The sequence below is a fragment of the Metarhizium robertsii genome (assembly GCF_000187425.2).
Source record: "Metarhizium robertsii ARSEF 23 chromosome Unknown MAA_Scf_5, whole genome shotgun sequence".
Classification (NCBI taxonomy): Eukaryota; Fungi; Ascomycota; class Sordariomycetes; order Hypocreales; family Clavicipitaceae; genus Metarhizium; species Metarhizium robertsii.
Window position 1 is genome coordinate 70,922 of NW_011942193.1, and position 20,844 is coordinate 91,765.

Genomic DNA, 20,844 nt, shown 5'->3' on the forward strand with positions numbered 1-20,844 from the left:
CTGGCGTCAAGGCCCGGGCCCAGGCCCTCGTCCAGACGGGTGCCGTTGACGGTTCAATGCTTCGTCCTCTTGGTGCTCCGTGGTTCGATTGTGCAAGAATATTATATCCGGTACCAGACCTGACCCTAAAGTGCCTCGCCCAGTGGTGTAGCGATGAGGTATCGGGGTACATATGTACCTGGGAAGCTCGTCAGTTGTCAAACAGGGCTGCCGCCCATCCAAGCAAAGGCCATATAGCCCGCCCACTTGATCCACGACTCGAGCGCACATCAACCATCTCGGTGGATGGGGGACATGGAACGACATGGACTGGCCCGCGCCTCATTCACTCCATCGCTGCTTCACTGCCGCTGGGCTGCAACCCCTGCACCGCCTGCAACAGCCCTATTGGCTTAACGTTCGGCCTCGTCTGCCCCGTTTCGCCCGCCCAACCGCTCAAACCAGTTGACCCGTCAGACTTGACCCCGGTGACAATCTGGACCACCCTCGCATAGCCCCCGGTGAATCACCCCCTGGTCCTCCCATCTGCCCTTTGCCTGCGCTGTTGTGTGCCGGGGCATGTTCTTTGTCCCGCTGCGCTCCTGCCTCATCCTCATGTAATCTGTACGACACTCGACCTCCCTCCTTTATTCAGCCGTCAGCCTCCCTTCCCTTGTTCATCTTTGCTTCTTTCTCCTCCTCATACATTCCGTCTGTCTCAGCAACCAGTTTAGAAACGCTTCTCAACGCGCAGTACTCACTCTCCTTTACCGGAAAGGAGAAGCAGCATCACTTCGACTTTGACTTCGACATCGCATCGTCCTCGTCGTCGCCCTCAGGCCTGTTGCTCGTCGTCGACCAAGACTGCCCGACCTCTGCATTTCGGATCGCCTCATTCCACTTCAACATGTCTGCGCTCCTTCACACTTGAATTCATCATATCTTCGGTACCATTGATCTTCCAAGATCTTGGCGTCTATTTCCATCATCCGCATGCCATCGACCTAACCTGTCATATTTTCTCGCTTCGTTAATACTGCAATCAAATCGCACTCACCGTCGTGCGTCTCATTTTAAGCTCTTCACCGAATTCTGTCATCTACAAGCACCCATCGTCCTCCCTCAAGGGTCCCAGGATTCGACACGCGCTTGTAATAATAGTGCCTCTCAACACGCGCTCGAATCCCCGTCGCACTCGCGAACTATCCCTCGACTGGTCAAACACTCTGGCCATAACGCCATAGAGGGCGTGCAATTAATCTCAAGCACAAGAAGCGGGATTTTTGGGCATACGAAACGGCGAGGAGAAAAAAATTCACAATGCACAAGTCATCTTATATACGGAACCAGTCTGGAGGAAAATTCCGGCAAATCCTCCTGGCAGCCCTGGTAATATTAATCGTTTCTATGTGGTTCGGCCGCCACCTACTGTACACAACTTGGACACTCGCCGCCCTCCGCATATTCTGGCACGACAACGCATCCGATTTCATTCTGTCCGAGTCGCACGACAATTTCGACGTGTCTTTTGCCAACTACAGCATACACCAAGTCAGTGCTGAGCCGTATGAAGACGTGGTGCCGCCCATCTTGCACCATATCGCATTGGGAGACAACGAAGGCCGATGGAAGGGTCGCTGGGGGGAGGCTGTACAGAGCTGCCTCGATATACATCCTGGCTGGGAGTCACATATCTGGACCGACGACAAAGCCAGCCAGTTTGTCAGCGACAAGTTCCCTGAGCTGAGGGAGCTCTGGGACAACTATCATTATCCCGTGGAGAGGATCGATGCCCTTCGATATATGCTCCTGTACGCTTATGGAGGAGTCATCCTGGATATGGACCTCAAGTGCAAGCGAGCCTTGGGTCCGCTCCGACGCTTCTCCTTCGTTGCCCCCGAGGCTCACCCGACAGGCTTCTCTATCGGGTTCATGATGGCCAGTAAGGGCAATGCCTTTGTTGGCGACATTGTCCGCAACCTCACCGTTTACAACAAAGAATGGCTGGGGCTTCCGTACGCAACTGTCATGTTCAGCACTGGCTGCCACTTTGCGTCGGTAATCCACGTGTACGAATCCAACCGAACCGACCTCAAGATCCTCCCGGGGCCTCTGCACAGCTTGAACGGGCGGGTATCGACACCCATCTTTGACCACCTGGGCAGCTCATCATGGCACTCGTACGACGCGAAACTGATTGTAACCATTGGAAGCCGAATCAACCTGATTTTCTTCTTCTTTGTGGGAGTTGCGCTGGCGCTGTTTTTGAGGAGGAAGTCTCTGCTACGACGATTTTAGATACCCCCCCTTCCCCGTCGGACCTATTCTTGATGTCATGCTTGCTTTGCCTGGGGGGGTCATGCTTGTACGCGGGAAAATGCGAGATTGAGAGGGTGACGGGCGAAATCTTGCCGCACAACACCCCCAAAATACGACGCATAGCAACATTTATATATATATACATGGTTTGGTTGATTGCTGAGCGAAAGGTACATAGAAATATTGGACACTTTGTCCTAATTTAATGTGAGCGTATTGTAGCATCAGGCTTGTCGTGTCCAGTGTCCAGTGTGCGGGTGCGATTGAAACATTGGAAGCAGCAAGCATGGATGGAGATGACACGAACAAGCGTTCAGTCAAGTGGCTGCCAGCTCTAAGCCCAGTCTTCTGGACCGAGGTGATGAGGCCGAGATTAAACTTCCCCAGTCCCTGATGCTGCCGGGAACGGATAACGGACTAATGTGGTCGAATGATGATTCCATGACTCGTTGAGTCGGTAGGGAATAGCTGTTTTGTCCTGGCTAACCTGTTGTGACGATGGGTGCTGACCGGATGGCCCCGGCCCGTCAAGTGTAAAGTTAAATATCAATTGATAGTACTCGAACATTGAAGTCAGTGCTATCGGCTGTTGGGCTGTTTGGACTGGGTTTTGCCGTTAGACTTTGCTGTTCATTGGCTACCCCAACCACTCACTCAATTGCATCTTGGGCCCCGCACTTGAGTTGACCGGGAGCGGACACTGGTGCAATCTTTGAAGCTAAATAGCTGGATGTTTTTTTTTTCCTTTGATTTGGGTAAACACTCTGCGGCTGCATTAGGTGCTGGTCAGATCAGCAATTGGGGTGAGGGGTCACGTCTGACGGTCACATCTACATAACAGTGCAACTATGAAGAACGCAGTGATTAGTAGACTCAAGATTCACTAGTTGGCCATTTACAGCGCTTCGCCCCTGGGAGCCCCACCTGCAGCACGAGCATCCCCCCCCTTGGCCCCTGATGCCCCAGCGCCCGCTGGCATCTGGAATCCAGCAATCCATGACTGGATGGATGCTTCCATGTCAAGTCTGGTTGCATTTTGAGACTACGCGCTTTGGGCGCCTCTGGTTGCCACCGTTGATCTGGTTGGTCACATCCGTCGTCGGAAAATCATCATCTCCAAAATTAACACCTCCTGCACACCCTCAACCCATCCTCGCCCACAGCCGCCAGCCGCCAGCCTTGGCATTCATTCATCCGTTTCCGCCCCTTGCGTAATAAGGCATCATCCCCTCGTTTGCTCCCCCGTACCTGATTCTGCTTCCGTCTGGCCTCTTCCTCTCGACTGCCGGCATGCCCAATCGCCCAAATTTCTGCCAGCATGTTCCTATAGAACAGAAAGCTCATCCATCCCACCCGTCGACCAGTCTCGATTACCTAAACAACGTTCTTTAGCGGCTCACGATACTGCATTGGCTCCCTCCCTCCTCTAGGCTTCTCGATACACAAGCCGGTCTGCCTTGTGCTTCCGGGCTGAGAGAGCCCGCAATGCTCATTTCGCCTCGCTTTCTGCGCCTCCGGCCGCGCGTGCTTCTCTTCTCCGGTGTCGTCTTTGGCGTCATTGTCTTTACTCTTTTTTCCAGGTCGAGCGGGCCCCGGTTTTTGGATCAAGCGAGCATTCGCCGGCAGTTTCCACTGGCATGGGAGCACATTCAGCAGTTTAATCAGCTCAATCGCACTGCTGGCGGAGGTATATGACCCCCCCTTTTCTTTTTCGGGTCCTCGCTGCGCTCGAGAGAAGCGCAACGGTGGATTTGTACACCGCTGGCAAAAGAATGGCCAAGCATCGTGCTGACTCCTCGAATAGCTTGGTTCGTCCCGCCGTCGTGGCAAGGAGACCACCCCGAGCCAGAAAATATCCTCGACGCTGCCAAATTTGCTTCAGAGGCTGCCAAACTCAGCCCCCAGCGACAAGTGCCCTTCTCCAACATCCCTCTTGTTGTCCATCAGAAGTGGAACGACGTCGATTTGAGCCGTTTGAACAGCCATCTTCTGGGTTATATCGAACGATGGCTCGAATATTCCGTTTCCGCAAATGACACCTTTCGCGAGATGGCGTATTTCTTCTGGGCCGATGACGGCGTTGCCTCCTTGGTGGATAGATACGAGCCTGATTTTGTACAAGACTTTGAAACCATGTTTTCAAGAGTGGAAAAGGTGGACATTTTCAGGGTTTTGGTGTGCAAGTGGTTTGGTGGTATTGTATGTTCCGCACTCCGTTTTCTTCCTCTTTTTTTTTGCCGGTGATTGTGTCCCATGGTACGCAAAGACATGCGGTTTTGCTGACAGGCTGATAGTATGGCGATGTTGACACCGTACCGCTAAAACACCCGGCCGACTGGATTCAAAAGGAGGACATTACGCAGTGGATCGACGAGGAAACTGGCAAGACGTACGGCAAGAAACTGCCCACGGGTGATGGTGCGGATGCCAAGCTTGCGAATACTAGGCCCGTCAACCTCCTCTGGGGGCTCGAGGCGGACACGGACCCGAATACCAATCAATACTGGCGCATGGGCTACTCGCATCCTGTTCAGCTGACAAATTGGGCCATGGCATCTGCCCGGCAGCATCCCATTCTCCATCGATTCCTCGACCGTTTAAAGGACAAGCTGGTGACGGAGAAACAAGCTGCATTACAGGCCGACGATGGCGAGAAACCCAACGCCCACGATCCGTTGACGCGTACGGGCCCGGCTGCCGTGACGGAAGCCACCATCGCCTGGCTCCAGAAGCAAGTCGGATTGCGGTGGAACGCATTGACGGGCCTTAAAGACGGCGGCCGGTCCAAGTTGGCGTCGGATGTGCTTGTTTTGCCTATTACCGGCTTTAGGTATGTGCTCTCTACATTTTCCCATTTTCTTTTTGTATGTTTGCGCGCGTCTAATGCCGATTCATGATTGTACAGCCCCGGCCGTGGCAGTTTCGGCAACATGGGCTCCAAACCATATACCGATCCAGACGCTCGCCTTGCTCACCACGCCATGGGATCGTGGCACAAATTCGATGCCCGTGTCGAATACGGCAAATTTTGTCGCACGTTTTTCGGCATGTGCAAGGACTGGAGTAAGATGCCGTCATGAATGTTGGGGGATGGGAGTAGTGACGCAGGGGTTATAAAGGGTATATATATATCTAATGGGTACTTTGTATATGTTGACGACATTGTGTACAGTGTACATATTTTTAGAGGTAACAGCGGCTTTGGGTAGCATAGGTGGCGTCTGACGGGGATCTGAGTTTACTTGCTTACTTGGGATTTCGCGAAGCCCGTTACAGCGCAATTTATAATTTCCGGTTGGCAATACACAGACATTGTATTTGCATGTTGCTGTTTCTTATGTAAAGCTTGAAGAGGGGGTGGCCAGTCTTCAACTTCAACTGCCGGTATGTTCAGGCTTCTTGCCGTTTCCCTCGCTATGAATCACATTTGACTATACACAAGAAAACGCCCCGAATTACAATCGAAGACTATAAAAAGCTTGCGCTGAAAAAAAAAAGAAGAAGGAGGAAGCAAAGGAAAAAGCCCTGCGTGACACATCCCCCTCTCCCCCGCAGTAATATCCAGCTGGTCAAGTGCTAACCTAGGCGACGTCAGCGTCTCCTCGGCCCCGGCGTGATGACGGTATAGTTACACGTAGGACAGTATGTCTTTTCGTTGGGCGTGGCCGGGTACCAGTCCTTGCCATAGGTGGCGTTGAGACTGACGCGGCCGACGACGCCGCCCTTTTCGGTGCGGATCCAGGTGTCGGCCTCCCAGCGGCGGCGGCGCAGGGCGTCGGCGGACAGGCGAAGCTGCCTCGCGCCGCGGATCCAGTTGCCGTAGCCGCCGTAGCCCGAGTGCTGGCCGAAGCAGAGGTTGAGACCGGTGCCGGCGACGGTCATGCCGGGCACGAGGCGGTCCCATTTGTAGCACCAGGTGGCGCCGTGGTCGTGGCCGGAGAAGAGGCCGATGAGGCCCGGGGTGGCGGCGACGGCCCTCATGAAGGGCTCGTCCTGGCCGCCGTAGACGCACTCGGGGCCGTTGGAGCCGTCGGCGCACCAGCCCTGGGCCTGCCGGGCGAGCGGCACGTCGTCGTCGACGCCGGGCTGGCGGTGGGCGTCGACGCTGGGCTGCACCGCGAGCGACGCGTTGGCCGGGATGTGCACAAAGGCCAGCGACGGCGTCACGCGGCCGAAGCGCCGGCGCAGCGCCGCGCTCGTCGCCTCGAACCACCGCACCACGCTGGCGTCGACCCAGTCGGGCTGCCCGACCTGGCGGCCGTCGGGGCCGCGCTCGCGGAAGTAGAAGCCGCCGCGCGAGTCGAAGAACCAGAGCAGCAGCTCGGGCGCGCAGTCGTCGTCGCCCGGCGCGCAGTCGGCCGCGTACACGGGCAGGTAGTAGTTGGTGACGCCGGCGTCGCGGCCGGCCACCATGCTCCGGGTCAGCGAGTTGGGCCAGCGCCGCTCGCGCGCGAGGAGGCCGGCGCCCGAGATGTTGAAGTTGTGGTCGTGGTTGCCGTACGTCGACGCCCACGGCAGCCCGCGCGCGACGAGCGGGCCGGCGATCTGGTCCATGTAGGCGGGGCTGTTCTCGAGGTGCGTGTTTGAGGTACGTGTTCTCGCCCGTGATGAGGTCGCCGTTGAGCACCACCAGGTCGGGCCTCTCGCTGTCGAGCACCGCGTCCATGACCTTGACCGAGTTGATGTCCTGCTGCGGGCCCCATTGGTCCCATGCGTCTGCGCGCGTTTGACGGCCTTGTTTAGCTGTCGAGCCATGTTCGAGACGGGTCTTGGAGGGGGTTCTCACTTTCTCCAAAGTGCAAGTCCTCAAATATGGATATCTGGAACGTGCCGTCTTGGTTAAACGAGAGCCGGCGGCTGCAGCGACTGCTGTTGTTGAAGGTGTACGTCTTGGGGGATCGAGCATCTCGTCGCACCGGGGACTGGCGCGAGACGTCGACACATGCGAACAGCATGAGTAGCAGCACGGCGGCTAGCATGATGAAGCGGCCTTTCTTGGTTCGTGAGAAGGGGGGGTTGGGAAACGAGCACGAGATGGGCGGTTCAACAAGACCGTATATATATATGGCTTTTGGGGCTCGCCATACCAGGCTCATTTTATATCCATTGCTCGCGTTGCCGCATTCCCGTCCCTGTTGACTGAGACCATGTGTGGCTGGCGCAGCATGTCCATGTGGTTTGGTTCCCGTGTTGCGCGCGGAAATTATACATTATATCGCTGGTACTCATCTGACGAACGGGCGAAACCACATCCCTGTTGTTGGAGATTGGCCCGAACCAGTAGCGTCGACGGGTTGCGCAACGTGTGGTGAGTTGGTCAAAATTATCAATACTTGACATTATGTATGTACATCATGACCGGCGGGGGGCATGTGTCTCCTGTTCCTGCAGCCGCGTCGTTTTGATGCCGCGCACTTGGATGGGAATATGTACAGCCGGAGAGTTCATCGCAACCCTGATAATTGATGGTTCGCGCGCTTCGGCCCGGTCATGGCTGGGATGCGTGCGTCATGTTCCTTGCTGCGGCATCGAGACTTGTCCTTGCCCGTCAGCTGGCTCTTTGTCTTAGATCTGGGCTTTTTTTAATTCCAGCATTTGCGGCTAGTGCATGGACCGATGTTGCACTGCAGCGGCCCGCGTGCCAGGCAATGTTGCCCTCTCCCTCCGGCCGATGGGACTCGTGATGTCCTTGTCAGGGCCCAGGTTAAGAGCTGCCTAACTAGGTAGGTATGTAGTTATGTATGCGATGCTCTGCAAAACCTGCCAGGAGCAAATTCGCTACGTCGACTACGAGCTGATGAATAGCACCGGGGGCCAATGTAGGTTCCGAGACTGAGCGTCAAGTGCTCTGGGATGTTTAGTTTCGAATACCCGGTTTCTTTCCAAGTAATTCAGAAAGCTCAATGTCTAGATATCCCTGTTCAGCGCTGCCACGCAGCTCCCCATGGCAACCACATTGTCTACCTCATTCGTGTCCATGACCAGGACGCAACTGTTCCTAAACCACGTCCTGGCCTCAAACTCATCGTCATGTCCCGCAGGTACAGCGTACCGTCCTCGACAACGGTCTCCTGCTTGCGCATGATGCCGACGGGGCGAATTTCCACGTCATGGCCGCAGTGCCTCCACGTGCCGTAGCGCTTGAGGACGGAGAGATCCAGCTCGGCAGCGAGGTCGCCGCGGTTGGAAGAGTCTTGGATTCGCAGGCCGGACGACAACGTCGTGCTGCTGAGATTGTACACCCTTGCGGAGCGGCCGTTTTGTCTGTTCCCGGCCGCCTTGTCCACGGCCTTGTCCAACAACGTGCTCTGTTGAGACATGTCTGCTTGTGAGGCCGTGTTTAGGCTGTGTTGTACGCAAAACAGGTCGACTCTTTCTCACGCAATGCATCATGTTGTGAAAAAGATGAGGGGACATCGACTTCACACATTGCTATATCTGCCGGCGTGTCTCCTTTGTCTTTTATCCATCCTGTTGCCGTCTCGCCAGTCGGCTTACAACGTCACACCAGTCGACATGGAAGACGGAGTCTCGCACCATGATTCCCAAAGAGGCATTGACAACTCGATCTGCACTTTTGATCTGTCCTATGCTTCCACTTTCCATGTATAAAGGCCATGCACACGGCCACTTCTCTCATGAAGGGAAATGCGTTACAAACCCACCAAATAAAGGCATCACACAATGTCCATAGGAATACATGGGTTACAAGCACAGATGATACCTGCCGCATGGTAGCATTACTGGGGTCAGGTTTGCCAACTCTCTCTATTGCGGTTCTATGGCCGGCCGAGCTTAAACTCCATTGGAGAACTCCATACAACGACCAAAGATGCTGGATGAACGCACGCCATGTTACCTCGATGGGGAAATACAGAATAGTGTCCAGCAGTCCTCCTTCCGCATCCCGCACAGACTCAGGGATCGCATTCAGGCATGATGGAACTGTTTAGACAGCACCTGCGGAATCTCTGTTTGTCCGTGAAGCTGTCTTTCTTACACTAAAAGATAGTTAGCATGAGGGAGTTATATTGGGCAGATAATATACCGAGCCTTGTTCCGCTCGATTATGGCAATACGCATGTGTACTTACACGGCGCTGTGCACTCCCCTTCGCACCAGCTTTCGTCCCACCAACGTAATCGCAGCACCCATCCGTTATGGAAGGATAATTTGGGCAACTGCACTGTAAACCTAGAGCAGCATCAAGGGCTTTCACACAGTTAGGTGCATAGTAAGCAAGCAAGTCCCCAGTCTGGTACCTACCGCCAAGATAAAGTAGCGCAATAGTCATTGCCTTCATGTTTAAGCCTCGTTTGAATACAAGAATAATATTCAGAGTCAAGAGTAGCGGGTTCAGAAAACCGGTCGAGTTTTTGTCACGCCGAGTTGATACGTGTTGAAGCAAAGCCATGGGTTGTTGGCCTGTGTTTATATATATCTGTAGTATGACCTACCTGAAGCCTTGACCTAAGAAGTCTTTCCAACATATCACGTATAATCCATCAAGACGGCTACATTGCCGGGCATACTAAAACACAGCTCCGAAAAGAATAGACCCAGTACCCTTCCTAGTATACGCATGTCTGAGACCCATCAGGTGGCATTGTTAAAGACCTCGTAGAGCGTGGAATCGTTCCCAGACTCCTTTCGCTGAGACTGACGAAACTGCTCGTATAGTTGTAGGTTGGCCCGCAGCTGATGTCTCACGTTGTGAAGCATGCCCGGTGCACCATACCGGCTACACTCCCCGAAACTAGTCTCGCCAATATATCCATGTCCTCGTGGTCTATTCCTCCGTCTAAAGCCTCGTCAATCGCATGATCAATCATTTGATCCGCTCTTATCCTCGTCCTGGTCGTCACCGTCAGCCGCGACAACCGCAGCAAAATTCTCCCGTCTTGACCCATACAGCAGAGTCGGCACGGCGCAGTGGCTGGGGGACATCAGGCGAGGACCCGAGACAGGGCGGAGGAATCGCGGCAACTATTACTGCTCACGTACTCGGTAAACGAGACAATACTGTTAAATTCTAGTGTACTCAACTCAAGATATGGTCTCGGCCGGGCAGTAATTGTTGAATAATTTATCAACATTATGATTAATGAGTCTTTAACATATCAGATAAAAGAAATCTAGGCACCATCGCCTTAGAGAATTTTGGTCAGTTATCTCAACAAACAACACGACCATCCTCCTGCTATTCCATCTCACCCTGGTGCTACCGGGCGGTTATTGTGCGCAAAGACACGGTGAGACGAATGTCTCGGCACGTCCATGAGGAAACATGAACCAAGTTCAACCACACCAAATCCATCAACACTAAAATAAGTTTCCACTGTGAGCGCTTCTAGGCACCGGCGTTCTCAAAGATGTATTGCCTGCAGGTGAGCAGACTAATCACATTATATCATCTTCAGACATTATTGTAAGCATATTTGAGACGGACTTTGCATTTCCCGACCAACCCACCACAGTCGACGTAGATGTAGTAGACATCCACGCAGGATGCATGTCGCAATCATACAGGATGCATGTCTCAATCATACATTCTATTCAACTTGTGCTTTCATCATTGACGATTGTTGAAGTGTGACAGACAGGTCGCAATCAATGCCGGCAGGGCATTTGGCAAAATATCATGGATACCTCAATCGAATGATTTGTATGCGGGCTCATGAGACATGCAGTGCTTCAAAGCGGGTGAGAACGACTATCCCTTTGGGTGTTCGAAGGTGCCGATTGCGTACCGGGCCCGCTTTGTCTGAGATAACTAGCAGATACCTGGTTTAGTGCGTATAAATATGTATTTTTATATATATATAAAAATACATATTTATACGCACTAAACCAGGTATCTGCTAGTTATCTCAGACAAAGCGGGCCCGGTACGCAATCGGCACCTTCGAACACCCAAAGGGATATGTGTAGACATCTGGAGTCACTACACCACATGCAGGATGGCCATACAAACGGCTCCGGACAACCCGACTCCAACTTATCCTGGGCTTGTGTTGGAATGCTGAAGATGCTACTTGTGGTGATGACTCGAGACTGTTTTCTCTGTGTAGCAATCGCTACTAGTACTTTTTTTTACTCATTTGATGCCAACATGTCATATTACACGTCAGGATTGGCCCTGGTAGCGAAACAGGGGTTCCAGCGAGCTGAAAATGTCGACTGCGACGAGCGGCTGCATCTGAAGTCTGTGCCTTCTATCCATAATCGAGCCGTCATCTTCCCACGGCGCTTACGGATGCACGATTCACAGACAATTCTCAGTCAGTATATGCAAGGTGAGTAACATAACGGTCATTAAACTTTCTCCCACTATTTTGGGGGGCTCTGGCTATCTCTGTAGCTATCTCAAATTCCACAATCATAATCTCTTCATACTACTCTACAGGCGAGCGGCCGTCTTGTTTCCCTTCTTGAGATCGAACCGGTCCAGATTCATCACCTTGTCCCAAGCGGCAACAAAGTCCCTGACGAACTTCTGGGCTCCATCAGCGCTGCCGTAAACCTCTGAGACGGCGCGCAGCTCAGGGTGGGCGCCAAGGATGAGATCGTTGCGAGAGGCGATCCACTTCTTGGCACCCGTCTTGCGGTCAACGCCCTCAAAGGTGTCCTCGCCGGTAGCCTTCCACTCGGTGTTGTTGTCCAAGAGGTTGACAAAGAAGTCGTTGGTTAGGACACCAGGGCGAGAGGTGAAGACGCCAAGAGCAGAGCCGTCGTAGTTGGTGTTCAGGGCACGCAGACCACCAATGAGAACTGTGAGCTCAGGGGCGGAGAGGGTAAGCAAGTGGGCGCGGTCAACCAGCAGGTGCTCCTGCTTGACAGTGCCATGCGACGTCCCGTAGTTGCGGAAGCCATCAGCCAGGGGCTCAAGATAGCCAACAGACTCCACGTCAGTCTGCTCCTGAGTAGCGTCGTTGCGGCCAGGGGTGAAGGGCACGGTGATGTTAACACCAGCGTCACGAGCAGCCTTTTCGACACCAGCGACACCGGCCAAAACGATGACGTCGGCAAGAGAAACCGTCTTGCCAGACTGGTTGAAGCGCTTCTGGATGTCTTCCAAGGTGGCAAGGACCTGGGACAGCTGAGAAGGGTTGTTGACCTTCCAGTCCTTCTGGGGCGACAGACGGATTCGGGCACCATTGGCGCCACCTCGCTTGTCGCTGCCGCGGAATGTGGAAGCGGAGGCCCAGGCAGTGGACACGAGCTTGGACGTGTCGATGCCAGACTTGAGGATCTCCTCCTTGATGGCGGCGGCATCCTTGTCGTCAATCAATTGGTAGTTGACGGGAGGAATGGGGTCCTGCCAGATGAGGTCCTCAGTGGGAGCCTCGGGTCCGACGTAGAGAGTCTTGGGCCCCATGTCACGGTGGGTGAGCTTGAACCAGGCGCGAGCAAAGGCATCGGCGAACTGGTCGGGGTTCTCGAGGAAGCGACGCGAGATCTTCTCGTACGCGGGGTCGAAGCGCAGCGACAAGTCAGTGGTCAACATTCTGGGCTTGTGCTTCTTGTTGGCATCGTAGGCATCGGGGATGATCTCGTCGTTGGTCTTGGCAACCCACTGGTTGGCGCCGGCAGGGCTCTTGGTGAGCTCCCAGTCGTACTTGAAAAGGTACTCGAAGAAGTTGTGGCTCCATTGGGCAGGCGTCTTGGTCCAGATGACCTCGAGGCCGCTGGTGATGGTATCGGGCCCCTTGCCGGCACCGTAGGTGCTCTTCCAGCCCAGACCCTGCTGCTCAAGGCCGGCGCCATCGGGCTCCTTGCCAACGTTGGTGGCAGGACCGGCACCGTGAGTCTTGCCAAAGGTGTGGCCTCCAGCAATCAGAGCCACAGTCTCCTCGTCGTTCATGGCCATGCGGCCAAAGGTCGTGCGGATGTCGCGAGCAGCGGCAACGGGGTCAGGGTTTCCATCGGGACCCTCGGGGTTGACGTAAATGAGACCCATGTGGGAGGCGGCCAGAGGAGACTCGAGATCACGCTTCTGGGCGTCCTTGTTGTCGTTGTAACGAACGTTGTTGCCGAGCCAGGTGGTCTCGCCACCCCAGAAGACGGACTCGTCGGCTTCCCAGCCATCGGCACGGCCTCCAGCGAAGCCGTACGTCTTGAAGCCCATGGACTCGAGGGCAACGTTGCCCGTGAGGATCAGGAGATCAGCCCAGGAGATCTTGTTGCCGTACTTTTGCTTGATGGGCCAGAGCAGACGTCTAGCCTTGTCCAGACTGACGTTGTCGGGCCAGCTGTTGAGGGGAGCAAATCGCTGCTGGGCCTGGCCACCGCCGCCACGGCCGTCGAAGACTCGGTAGGTGCCAGCACTGTGCCAAGCCATTCTGATGAAGAGACCGCCATAGTGGTTAAAGTCGGCGGGCCACCACTCCTGGGAGTCGGTCATGAGGGCAGTGAGGTCCTTCTTGAGGCCCTCGTAGTCGAGGGTCTTGAAAGCGGCGACATAGTCAAACTCCTCGCCGAGAGGGTTGGTGACGGAGGTGTTTTGGCGGAGGATGTTGAGCTTGACGGACTCGGGCCACCAGTCACGGTTTCGGGTGCCGCCACCAGCGACGTTGAGATGAGGACACTTGCTCTCGGCCATTGTGATGGGATGTATGACGAGCAATGGATGAGTGATGGAGTTGGTTGGGAAGAAGTATGGAAGTCGAAGGGAAGGGGAGGAAATTGAACAAAGGTGGGAGGAGCAGGATGGCGGGGTATATAAAACGTTAAGGCAGGAGGCAGGAGGCAAGGTCGTTCAGGGTCGTCAGGGTGCCACGGGGGGGCAGGTACCCAGCTAGTTGAATCAAAAGTGAGAAGACCCCGACATGGAGAGATTCATGTCGAAAGGGCAGGAAGGGGGAGCCGGGGCGTGGCTTGGGAATGGGGAACATGGGAGGATTCGAGGAAGCTTCAATGTTCAGTCGACCCCGCGCAAAGCTCGGTGTTCCAGACGCCGTCGAATGCCGTGGCTCAAACGAGGTGCTCAACCGACGACGATGGAGCGTTGATTGCTCGATTGAAACGCCGATTGGTACATTGGCGTGCTCCATGACCAATGGCCAAGTTCTCGTTGGTCCATGGCACCACGACTGCCTCGGTGCCGCTGTACCTCTACGGAGTACCAAGGTACCATGGTACAGGGGTAAGCTTAAGCTTGGCGGCTCCGGCCTGCAGCTGTTGTCTCAGCGATCTCTCATCTCTCATCGACTTCACCATCTCTTTTGATGACAGGAATCGTGAGCAATTGAAAGGCTTTTGCCCCTTGGTCCCTGCTCGCTTGGCTGGAAAGGGGGCTTGCAAAAGGAGGCACCAATTGATGTTTCTACGGAGTAGCTTTCAAATGTTTGTGAGAGGCTTGCTCGCTCCTTCCATCTTTTGCACAACACGCATCCATCATGTACAGGCATCATGTCACTTCGTTTTATATCCCCGCGCTGCCCCTCACTAGCCTCAGTGCCTCACGTCCCATGTCCCACCCCTGTTTTGTCGATTACGGAATTTTTGCATCGCATGTTGAATGCTTTCCGGGCCTTTCCTCATCATCAACATGCTTCCAATGCCCCTGACATTGGATTCACGTCGTCAGCAGCGGCCAGCTGTCGTTATGCCCCATGACCACTCCATGTAACGGGCCATGCTCAAGTCAGCCGTGCATCTTGACAGTGCTTACTCGGTACCTTTTAGTCTTTGTCAAAGGAGAAAAAGACGGTTCGCAGCCCGGCTGCGGGGAAGCTGTTCCGATCGGGCTGTCAGAGCGTTTGGTCAAACACCGCGGCATTTGACGGGCCCCAGTTGCCACGGCCACTGTGGACCAGCTCATCCGTTTGCAGATGCCGGGGCTCCAGGCTCATGGCGGTACGACCAAAGGGCTTTTCGAAATAGCACGCACTTGAGAGGCGGATGGCACCATGACCCCATCCTGTCGCCGGCTTGGACGACTTGATGGGCTGGAGCTGGCCTGCGAGATGCGTTGGAGATGCGACAAAGGTGGGCGGTGTGGGGTCAAGTCGACCTCGCCGCCGCCACCAGCCCACCACATGTATCGAGTACACATTGACGACGACTGTTTCGCATCGCAGCATTGTGTGTCCATCCATTTCCCTCTGCCTCTCAATATCAGCCGATTGAGTCTTCCAGTTTGTGCAAAGATGGCCCCCTCTCCCTGTTACAACAACAGGGTCCCCCCTCCTTGGCTGTCAGACGCGACCTGGGAGCCGTATGACGCGAAGGAGGGGTCGTAATTCCCATTCTGTCGGCTCTGAGTGGCCGGCCTTGAATGCCCATGTCACCATATGCACTCGTGTTCACGTGATTGCCCCCCTCGGCTCGTCAAGAAAGTCCAAGAGTCTGGTTGTTCTTGAGGCGGCCACCTACCCTGATGTCGTGACTTTGATCATGATGGCATTTGATGGTCGGCGGCTGGCCCAGACCCCTGCAGTGTTCCAATATTTCGAGGTTGTTTGCCTGCCGCTGCATAAACCGCCTTGACGACCAGCTCACGAGAAACACTCAGGGCCGTGTACCCTCAACGTTGTCGCATTTTGCATCCCGATCACCCCCAATTACCTGACAAATGGAAATTCTCACCAGATGCCTAGGTGGTTGACTTGACCAGGGGCTAGTCGGATGGCGCGCTACATGTCAAGCAGCATCGACTTTGAACATTTGAGGCGTCAAGAGGCTCCAAACATGGCCCTTCCAGCTGCTACCCTGTACAACCATTTCCAAAACTTTGCCAGATCACTACCCATCATTGCCTTGCTAGACTCACCATGAAACTAGACTTGAACCTACTTGGTTTGTAGAGTCGATATAAGATACCTTGTTTCAGTTGCTAATTATACTAAACCACCGTTCGACCTTGCCCTACTTTTTGATTCGTCACGGTGGAAGTAATGTTCCAAGATTGTGGTATATTTGGATAGTTGTCGACCTATTCAACGGAGAAACTATAATTTTGACTTCTGGACACACTACTGGAAAGGTACTTGGATCCCTCATTTTTACCAAGAAAAGAAAACAGAGAAAGAAATAAGATGATGCTAAAATTTGACCTCATCTCATTCAACCCGACTCTGTAGCAAAGCTCTCCTAAAAGGCAGTAAAATGCTCCCTCGACACTGCAATGCCGGGACTTTTAATAGAGAAAAAATAGCCCGGCACTGGGGCGAAGCTACAATGGCCAACAGTAGTCGATGGGCGCGTGGTTATAATCGCGGTACTCATTGACCTGCCTCCATGCCAACTCCCAGAGGATACACTCCTCATACAGAACGTCTTTCTTCCATCGCAAGAACCCGAATCAACCCTCACCATGTTCGAATCCACCACATTCAAGAAACTACCCGCTTCAACTACGAATCGTGGCCCCTTGACAACGACTTTTACTCCTCCCCCGGACTGCGCTTCCTACGTTCCCGGGCTTTCCGGCTGGGATGCTAGAAATCCTAAACAACCAACGGCGTTTGGTGGTTGCCCGACGTGAGTTGGTACTGCTTGATCGTGGAAGATGACGGCAGCTACTATACACAACTATCTTTTCCTGCCATTTGCCATATTCGTGCGGCTTGAAGCTACATACGGGTGAAACGGTAACGGCAGACACAGGCAGAGAGAGGGAGTTGTACTGCACAGACTGTAAATCAGGGCATGGATGTAACAGCCGTGTCGACCGATGTGCAGGTGATGGTTTTGGCGTCGCAAATTGTTCCCGTCTAGTCCCGGGATGCCGGCAATACGACTACAAATATTACCCCAACCGATAGCTCAACGTTCAACACGGCCCCAAGACAGCTACGCCGAGGGCTCTAACGTGACTAGCGTGATGAAAGTACATGTTTCTCTACTACTTGTAATTCTTGGTTTGGCAATATATATATTCGTCTTTCGTCGACGGATCGCCAACAAGAAGCAACCCGAGCCGTCGTCTGAGCATATCCCGGGTCTGAACAAACCCCAATTGGACGCAACCACCCCCCTTGATGGCCCCCGACTCACTTATATAGACGAATTAGACGGCACACGGCGTCTCTAGGCAGGAGAAACCGCGTTGGAATCTGATCTTGGCTCCGACAGGAGTCGGATATCCGAGCTGTCAGGGTCGTTGGTAGCGCGTGTGGCTGGCGGAATGTGTGAATCACCGGGCCGTGGCAAATCAGTTGGGAGCTTGGCAAAATCCGGAGAGGACAAAGTTAGTGCTGCTCCTGGACTTGAAGGAGGTTGCAGTTGACATGTCAATGCTGGTGAAAATGAGCCCGGGGGAGAGGACACCTGGCGCCGAAGAATTGCAGTCCAAGGGGAGAAAGAGTAATGATATAAGTCTAGACAAAACTTTTTAAAAGGACTGTAATGGCAATGGAAGAGACGCAATCAAGGTAGATGGTGTTGGTGCGGAAGAAGCAAATACATGTCCAGGGGGCCACCAGATGAGCACATGGGGGATGCAAACTGCTTGCACGATGCCGAATAAAGTCGGTCATCTTTGGAAACTTGTGGTCGTATTTTGCAAAGCCACCCCTCGTCGGGTACAAGTCTACGGAGCACTGTGAAGGGGAATACTCTTGAGTCTTGACGCTCATGGGCTCGAGGGCAATATTCTCTCCAGTCAATGCCACAAGCGATGTGGAGCGCGCCCGTGTACTGGTCATTTGATCCGGGGAGGCCAACACTTGTTAGTCACATTTGTTCAGAACGTGTCTCGGTGCTAAGCGCTTTGGGGATGATTGGCAAGTCGATGGCCAGACGCATCCGTCGGTGATGCTCCGAACAGCCTGTTGCCACAAAACAAGCAAGCCTACAGAGACGGCAGTGGCCACTGGCGAGTTGGTACTTTATGTAACTATATATGGAATGTAGCTGTCAACAACATCGGGCAAACCGGTCCCGCGCATCATGGTTCGTTTGGACGGCGGTTCCGGTCCTCGTACGACGTCTTGTCAGGGCGCTGTCAAAACGGCACGACCGTCCGTCGTCGCCACGTAGCCCATCTCGATGCTTTTTCCATGTGAGATGACAGGCTGTGGTATTTTCCGGTGTGCATGTGGGCATACATTGACCAATCGCATATATTACTTGAGCGTCGAAAGCGTTGAGACTGGTCCCGTCGCAGCACGGCCCATCGGCATAACTTTTGTGCCCGTTCCAACTTCACGACGCCTTTTGTTGCAAGTAACAAGGCCGTAGAGGCCCCGGAAGCGTAAAAATAAAAAAAAAATTATATCGTACACGTAAAAGATATCCCCCGAGTTCCTGCCAGATCGTGTATTCAATCGCCGGTAATCAGGTACCTGGGCGCACGCCGCCGCTCGGCCGGTATCCTCGGACACAAGCTCCCAAAACGGCATCCAAGGCGCCGCCCACAACACCAAGATGGAAACCTCGCGCCTGCGGGTGTGGAGAACCTGGGGACCCCAGCGCAAGAGACACACGGCATCAGATGTTGTGGCGGTTGTCCCGTCCCTGAGTCCCCGAGTCCCTGACAATGGCCGACTTATAACTACTCCGGGTTTCTCGCCCACCGGGCTCGTGTAAGTAGCCCTCGCCTCTCTCCAGATCAACATCTAGTCGCGGGGAAAGAAAGCTACACAACTTGGTTATCCAGCGTCGTCCTCGGCCTCCTCCGCGCATCATGTCCAAGGCCCCGAACCCCAAGGACTCGATGAAGTCGACCTGGCGCACCGCCAGCAGAGACACATGGACCTGGAGCCACTGGATCTTCGAAACCCTCGACGGCTATCCCACGGCCCTGGACAAGCCGGTGCCGAAACACCCCAAGACGGACAAGATTCCGTACCTGTCGCAATGGTCCCAGCACGTCTGGGTGCTGGTGCACGCCGTCACGCCGCTGCTCGTCCACCAGGCCATCTTGACGTTTATAGGGAGGCAGAGCCTGCACCCCCTGCTCATGTTTCTGCTCTACTTCAACGCCTTCAACATCATCCTGATCCGCGAGGTGCACACGCTTCGCAAAATGGGCCACAGATGGGGCTTCCTCGACGGCGACGTCCACGACCGCGACGGCATCCCCGACGCCAGCGTGACAAAGGTGCTGCTGTCGGCGCTCAAGGGCACCGGCGGCCGCGTCGCCCTCGCCATATACTTCTCCTACGACCGATCCGTGCAGCCCGTCGACGCCCTGTCGAGCTGGCAGTGGTGGGCGTGGCTGGTGCTCGAAATCGGCGTCTACGGCGTCGTCCTCGACTTTTGGTTCTACTGGTACCATCGCCTGATGCACGACGTCTCCTTCCTGTGGCGGTTCCATCGCACGCACCACCTGACCAAGCATCCTAACCCGCTTATGACGGCCTTTGCCGACGAGGAGCAGGAGTTTTTCGACCTCGTCGGCATCCCGTTCCTCACTTATATGAGTCTCCGGGCCATGGGTCTCCCGCTGGGCTTCTACGAGTGGTGGCTGTGCCACCAGTATATTGCCTTTATCGAAGTAGCCGGCCACAGCGGGCTGCGACTGCATGCCGCCGGGCTATCGACGTTCCATCCCATCCTGCAGTACTTTAATGCCGAGATTGTGGTGGAGGATCATGACATGCATCACCGCAAGGGCTGGCGCAAGAGCCACAACTATGGCAAGCAGACGCGGCTTTGGGACCGTGTCTTTGGCACCTGTCTCGACCGCGTCGAGTCGGCCCCCGACAACGTCGACTATGTCAACCCGGCGCACGTGCCGCTGTTTTGAATGCAAAGGGACTGTTGGAATAGTGTGTGTGTGTGAGAGAGAATGGGTCAGGGTACCGATTCGTAGATGGCAAAGCTAGAGGTCGAAAAGGAGGAGCTGTGGTGACGTGAGCAACAACGATGTAATGTAAATGATACCTTGATAGACACAATTTCATTCCACCCTCGACATCTTGTCACGCTGGCCCCGCGGTCCCATTGTCTTTGCCGCTCACACGGCGTCTTGTCACGTTGGCAAGGGAAACGTAGTACACGCGTTGCAAAAGAGCCAGAGTACGGTGCGAAACCGACAACCGCCTGCTAGTCGCCGTATTTTTTTGATTCATTACACGCTGCCAAGACACGGATGGATGCATCGCCAACCCGACCATTACGCTAGTGCACACAACGGCATGTTCCCACTCTCGCGGTTCTTGTCCAGCACATTCATTCATTCATGTCTACTCCAGACCCAGGTAGCCCCCCGACGTGTCAATCAGCGCGTACAGGGAGACCAAGTCGTCCCGCGACTCCAAGTTGACAATGTCCTCGTCGCCCAGGATGTTGCCGCCGTCGAAAACACTCGACACCTCGAGAGGCAGCGCGGCGGCGTCGTCGTCGTGCTTGGGCATCGTGGCGGGCGTGGAGCTCGGCGACAAGGGCTGGACCGTCGTCTTGGCCGGCGACACGCTGTCCCAGGACGCGTCGGCGGCGGCGTCGTCGCCAAACGCCTTGTCGATGAGGCTGATGGCGTCCCCGGTGGCGGGCGGGGGGTAATGCGGCGGCGGGAGCGGCAGAGGCAGCAGCGGCGCGCCCCGGACACGGAGGGCCGAGTGGTCGGCGGGCTCGGCGCCGGTGGTGCCGGGCGGCGGG

At 54.7% G+C, this 20,844-nt stretch overlaps 9 protein-coding genes across 9 annotated transcripts in view; 4 read left to right on the forward strand and 5 right to left on the reverse strand.

Moving 5' to 3' along the window:
• Positions 1-1,299: 1,299 nt before the first annotated feature.
• On the forward strand, positions 1,300-2,277 carry MAA_09567 (glycosyltransferase family 32 protein; the record flags this gene model as incomplete). The annotated part of the gene is made up of 1 exon (XM_007827565.1): positions 1,300-2,277. One exon carries the CDS (start codon positions 1,300-1,302, stop codon positions 2,275-2,277), a length of 978 nt encoding a protein of 325 aa, XP_007825756.1.
• A 1,506-nt stretch (positions 2,278-3,783) lies between these two features.
• On the forward strand, positions 3,784-5,378 carry MAA_09566 (glycosyltransferase family 32 protein; the record flags this gene model as incomplete). The annotated part of the gene is made up of 4 exons (XM_007827564.1): positions 3,784-3,985; positions 4,103-4,497; positions 4,593-5,128; positions 5,204-5,378. The coding sequence occupies 4 exons, from the start codon at positions 3,784-3,786 to the stop codon at positions 5,376-5,378; spliced, it is 1,308 nt and encodes a 435-aa protein (XP_007825755.1).
• Positions 5,379-5,889: 511 nt separating this feature from the next.
• MAA_09565 (Metallophosphoesterase) lies at positions 5,890-7,277 on the reverse strand (the record flags this gene model as incomplete). Its single annotated transcript, XM_007827563.2, has 3 exons — positions 5,890-6,862; positions 6,891-7,014; positions 7,085-7,277. The coding sequence occupies 3 exons, from the start codon at positions 7,275-7,277 to the stop codon at positions 5,890-5,892; spliced, it is 1,290 nt and encodes a 429-aa protein (XP_007825754.2).
• Positions 7,278-8,258: 981 nt separating this feature from the next.
• MAA_11183 (Ribonuclease H-like protein) lies at positions 8,259-8,618 on the reverse strand (the record flags this gene model as incomplete). The annotated part of the gene is made up of 1 exon (XM_011413163.1): positions 8,259-8,618. One exon carries the CDS (start codon positions 8,616-8,618, stop codon positions 8,259-8,261), a length of 360 nt encoding a protein of 119 aa, XP_011411465.1.
• Positions 8,619-11,698: 3,080 nt separating this feature from the next.
• On the reverse strand, positions 11,699-13,900 carry MAA_09564 (catalase/peroxidase HPI; the record flags this gene model as incomplete). Its single annotated transcript, XM_007827562.1, has 1 exon — positions 11,699-13,900. The coding sequence occupies one exon, from the start codon at positions 13,898-13,900 to the stop codon at positions 11,699-11,701; it is 2,202 nt and encodes a 733-aa protein (XP_007825753.1).
• A 290-nt stretch (positions 13,901-14,190) lies between these two features.
• Positions 14,191-14,526, forward strand: MAA_11184 (uncharacterized protein; the record flags this gene model as incomplete). The annotated part of the gene is made up of 1 exon (XM_011413164.1): positions 14,191-14,526. The coding sequence occupies one exon, from the start codon at positions 14,191-14,193 to the stop codon at positions 14,524-14,526; it is 336 nt and encodes a 111-aa protein (XP_011411466.1).
• A 524-nt stretch (positions 14,527-15,050) lies between these two features.
• Positions 15,051-15,383, reverse strand: MAA_09563 (uncharacterized protein; the record flags this gene model as incomplete). The annotated part of the gene is made up of 1 exon (XM_007827561.1): positions 15,051-15,383. The coding sequence occupies one exon, from the start codon at positions 15,381-15,383 to the stop codon at positions 15,051-15,053; it is 333 nt and encodes a 110-aa protein (XP_007825752.1).
• A 3,545-nt stretch (positions 15,384-18,928) lies between these two features.
• MAA_09562 (fatty acid hydroxylase superfamily protein) lies at positions 18,929-19,993 on the forward strand (the record flags this gene model as incomplete). The annotated part of the gene is made up of 1 exon (XM_007827560.1): positions 18,929-19,993. One exon carries the CDS (start codon positions 18,929-18,931, stop codon positions 19,991-19,993), a length of 1,065 nt encoding a protein of 354 aa, XP_007825751.1.
• A 439-nt stretch (positions 19,994-20,432) lies between these two features.
• MAA_09561 (Zn(2)-C6 fungal-type DNA-binding domain protein) overlaps positions 20,433-20,844 on the reverse strand; it is a gene marked incomplete at both ends in the record, with an annotated part of 1,800 nt that continues 1,388 nt past the window's right edge. The window contains one exon of the mRNA XM_007827559.1: positions 20,433-20,715. Within this exon, the coding sequence (XP_007825750.1) occupies positions 20,433-20,715 (283 nt within the window). The remainder of the gene's footprint in view (positions 20,716-20,844) is intronic.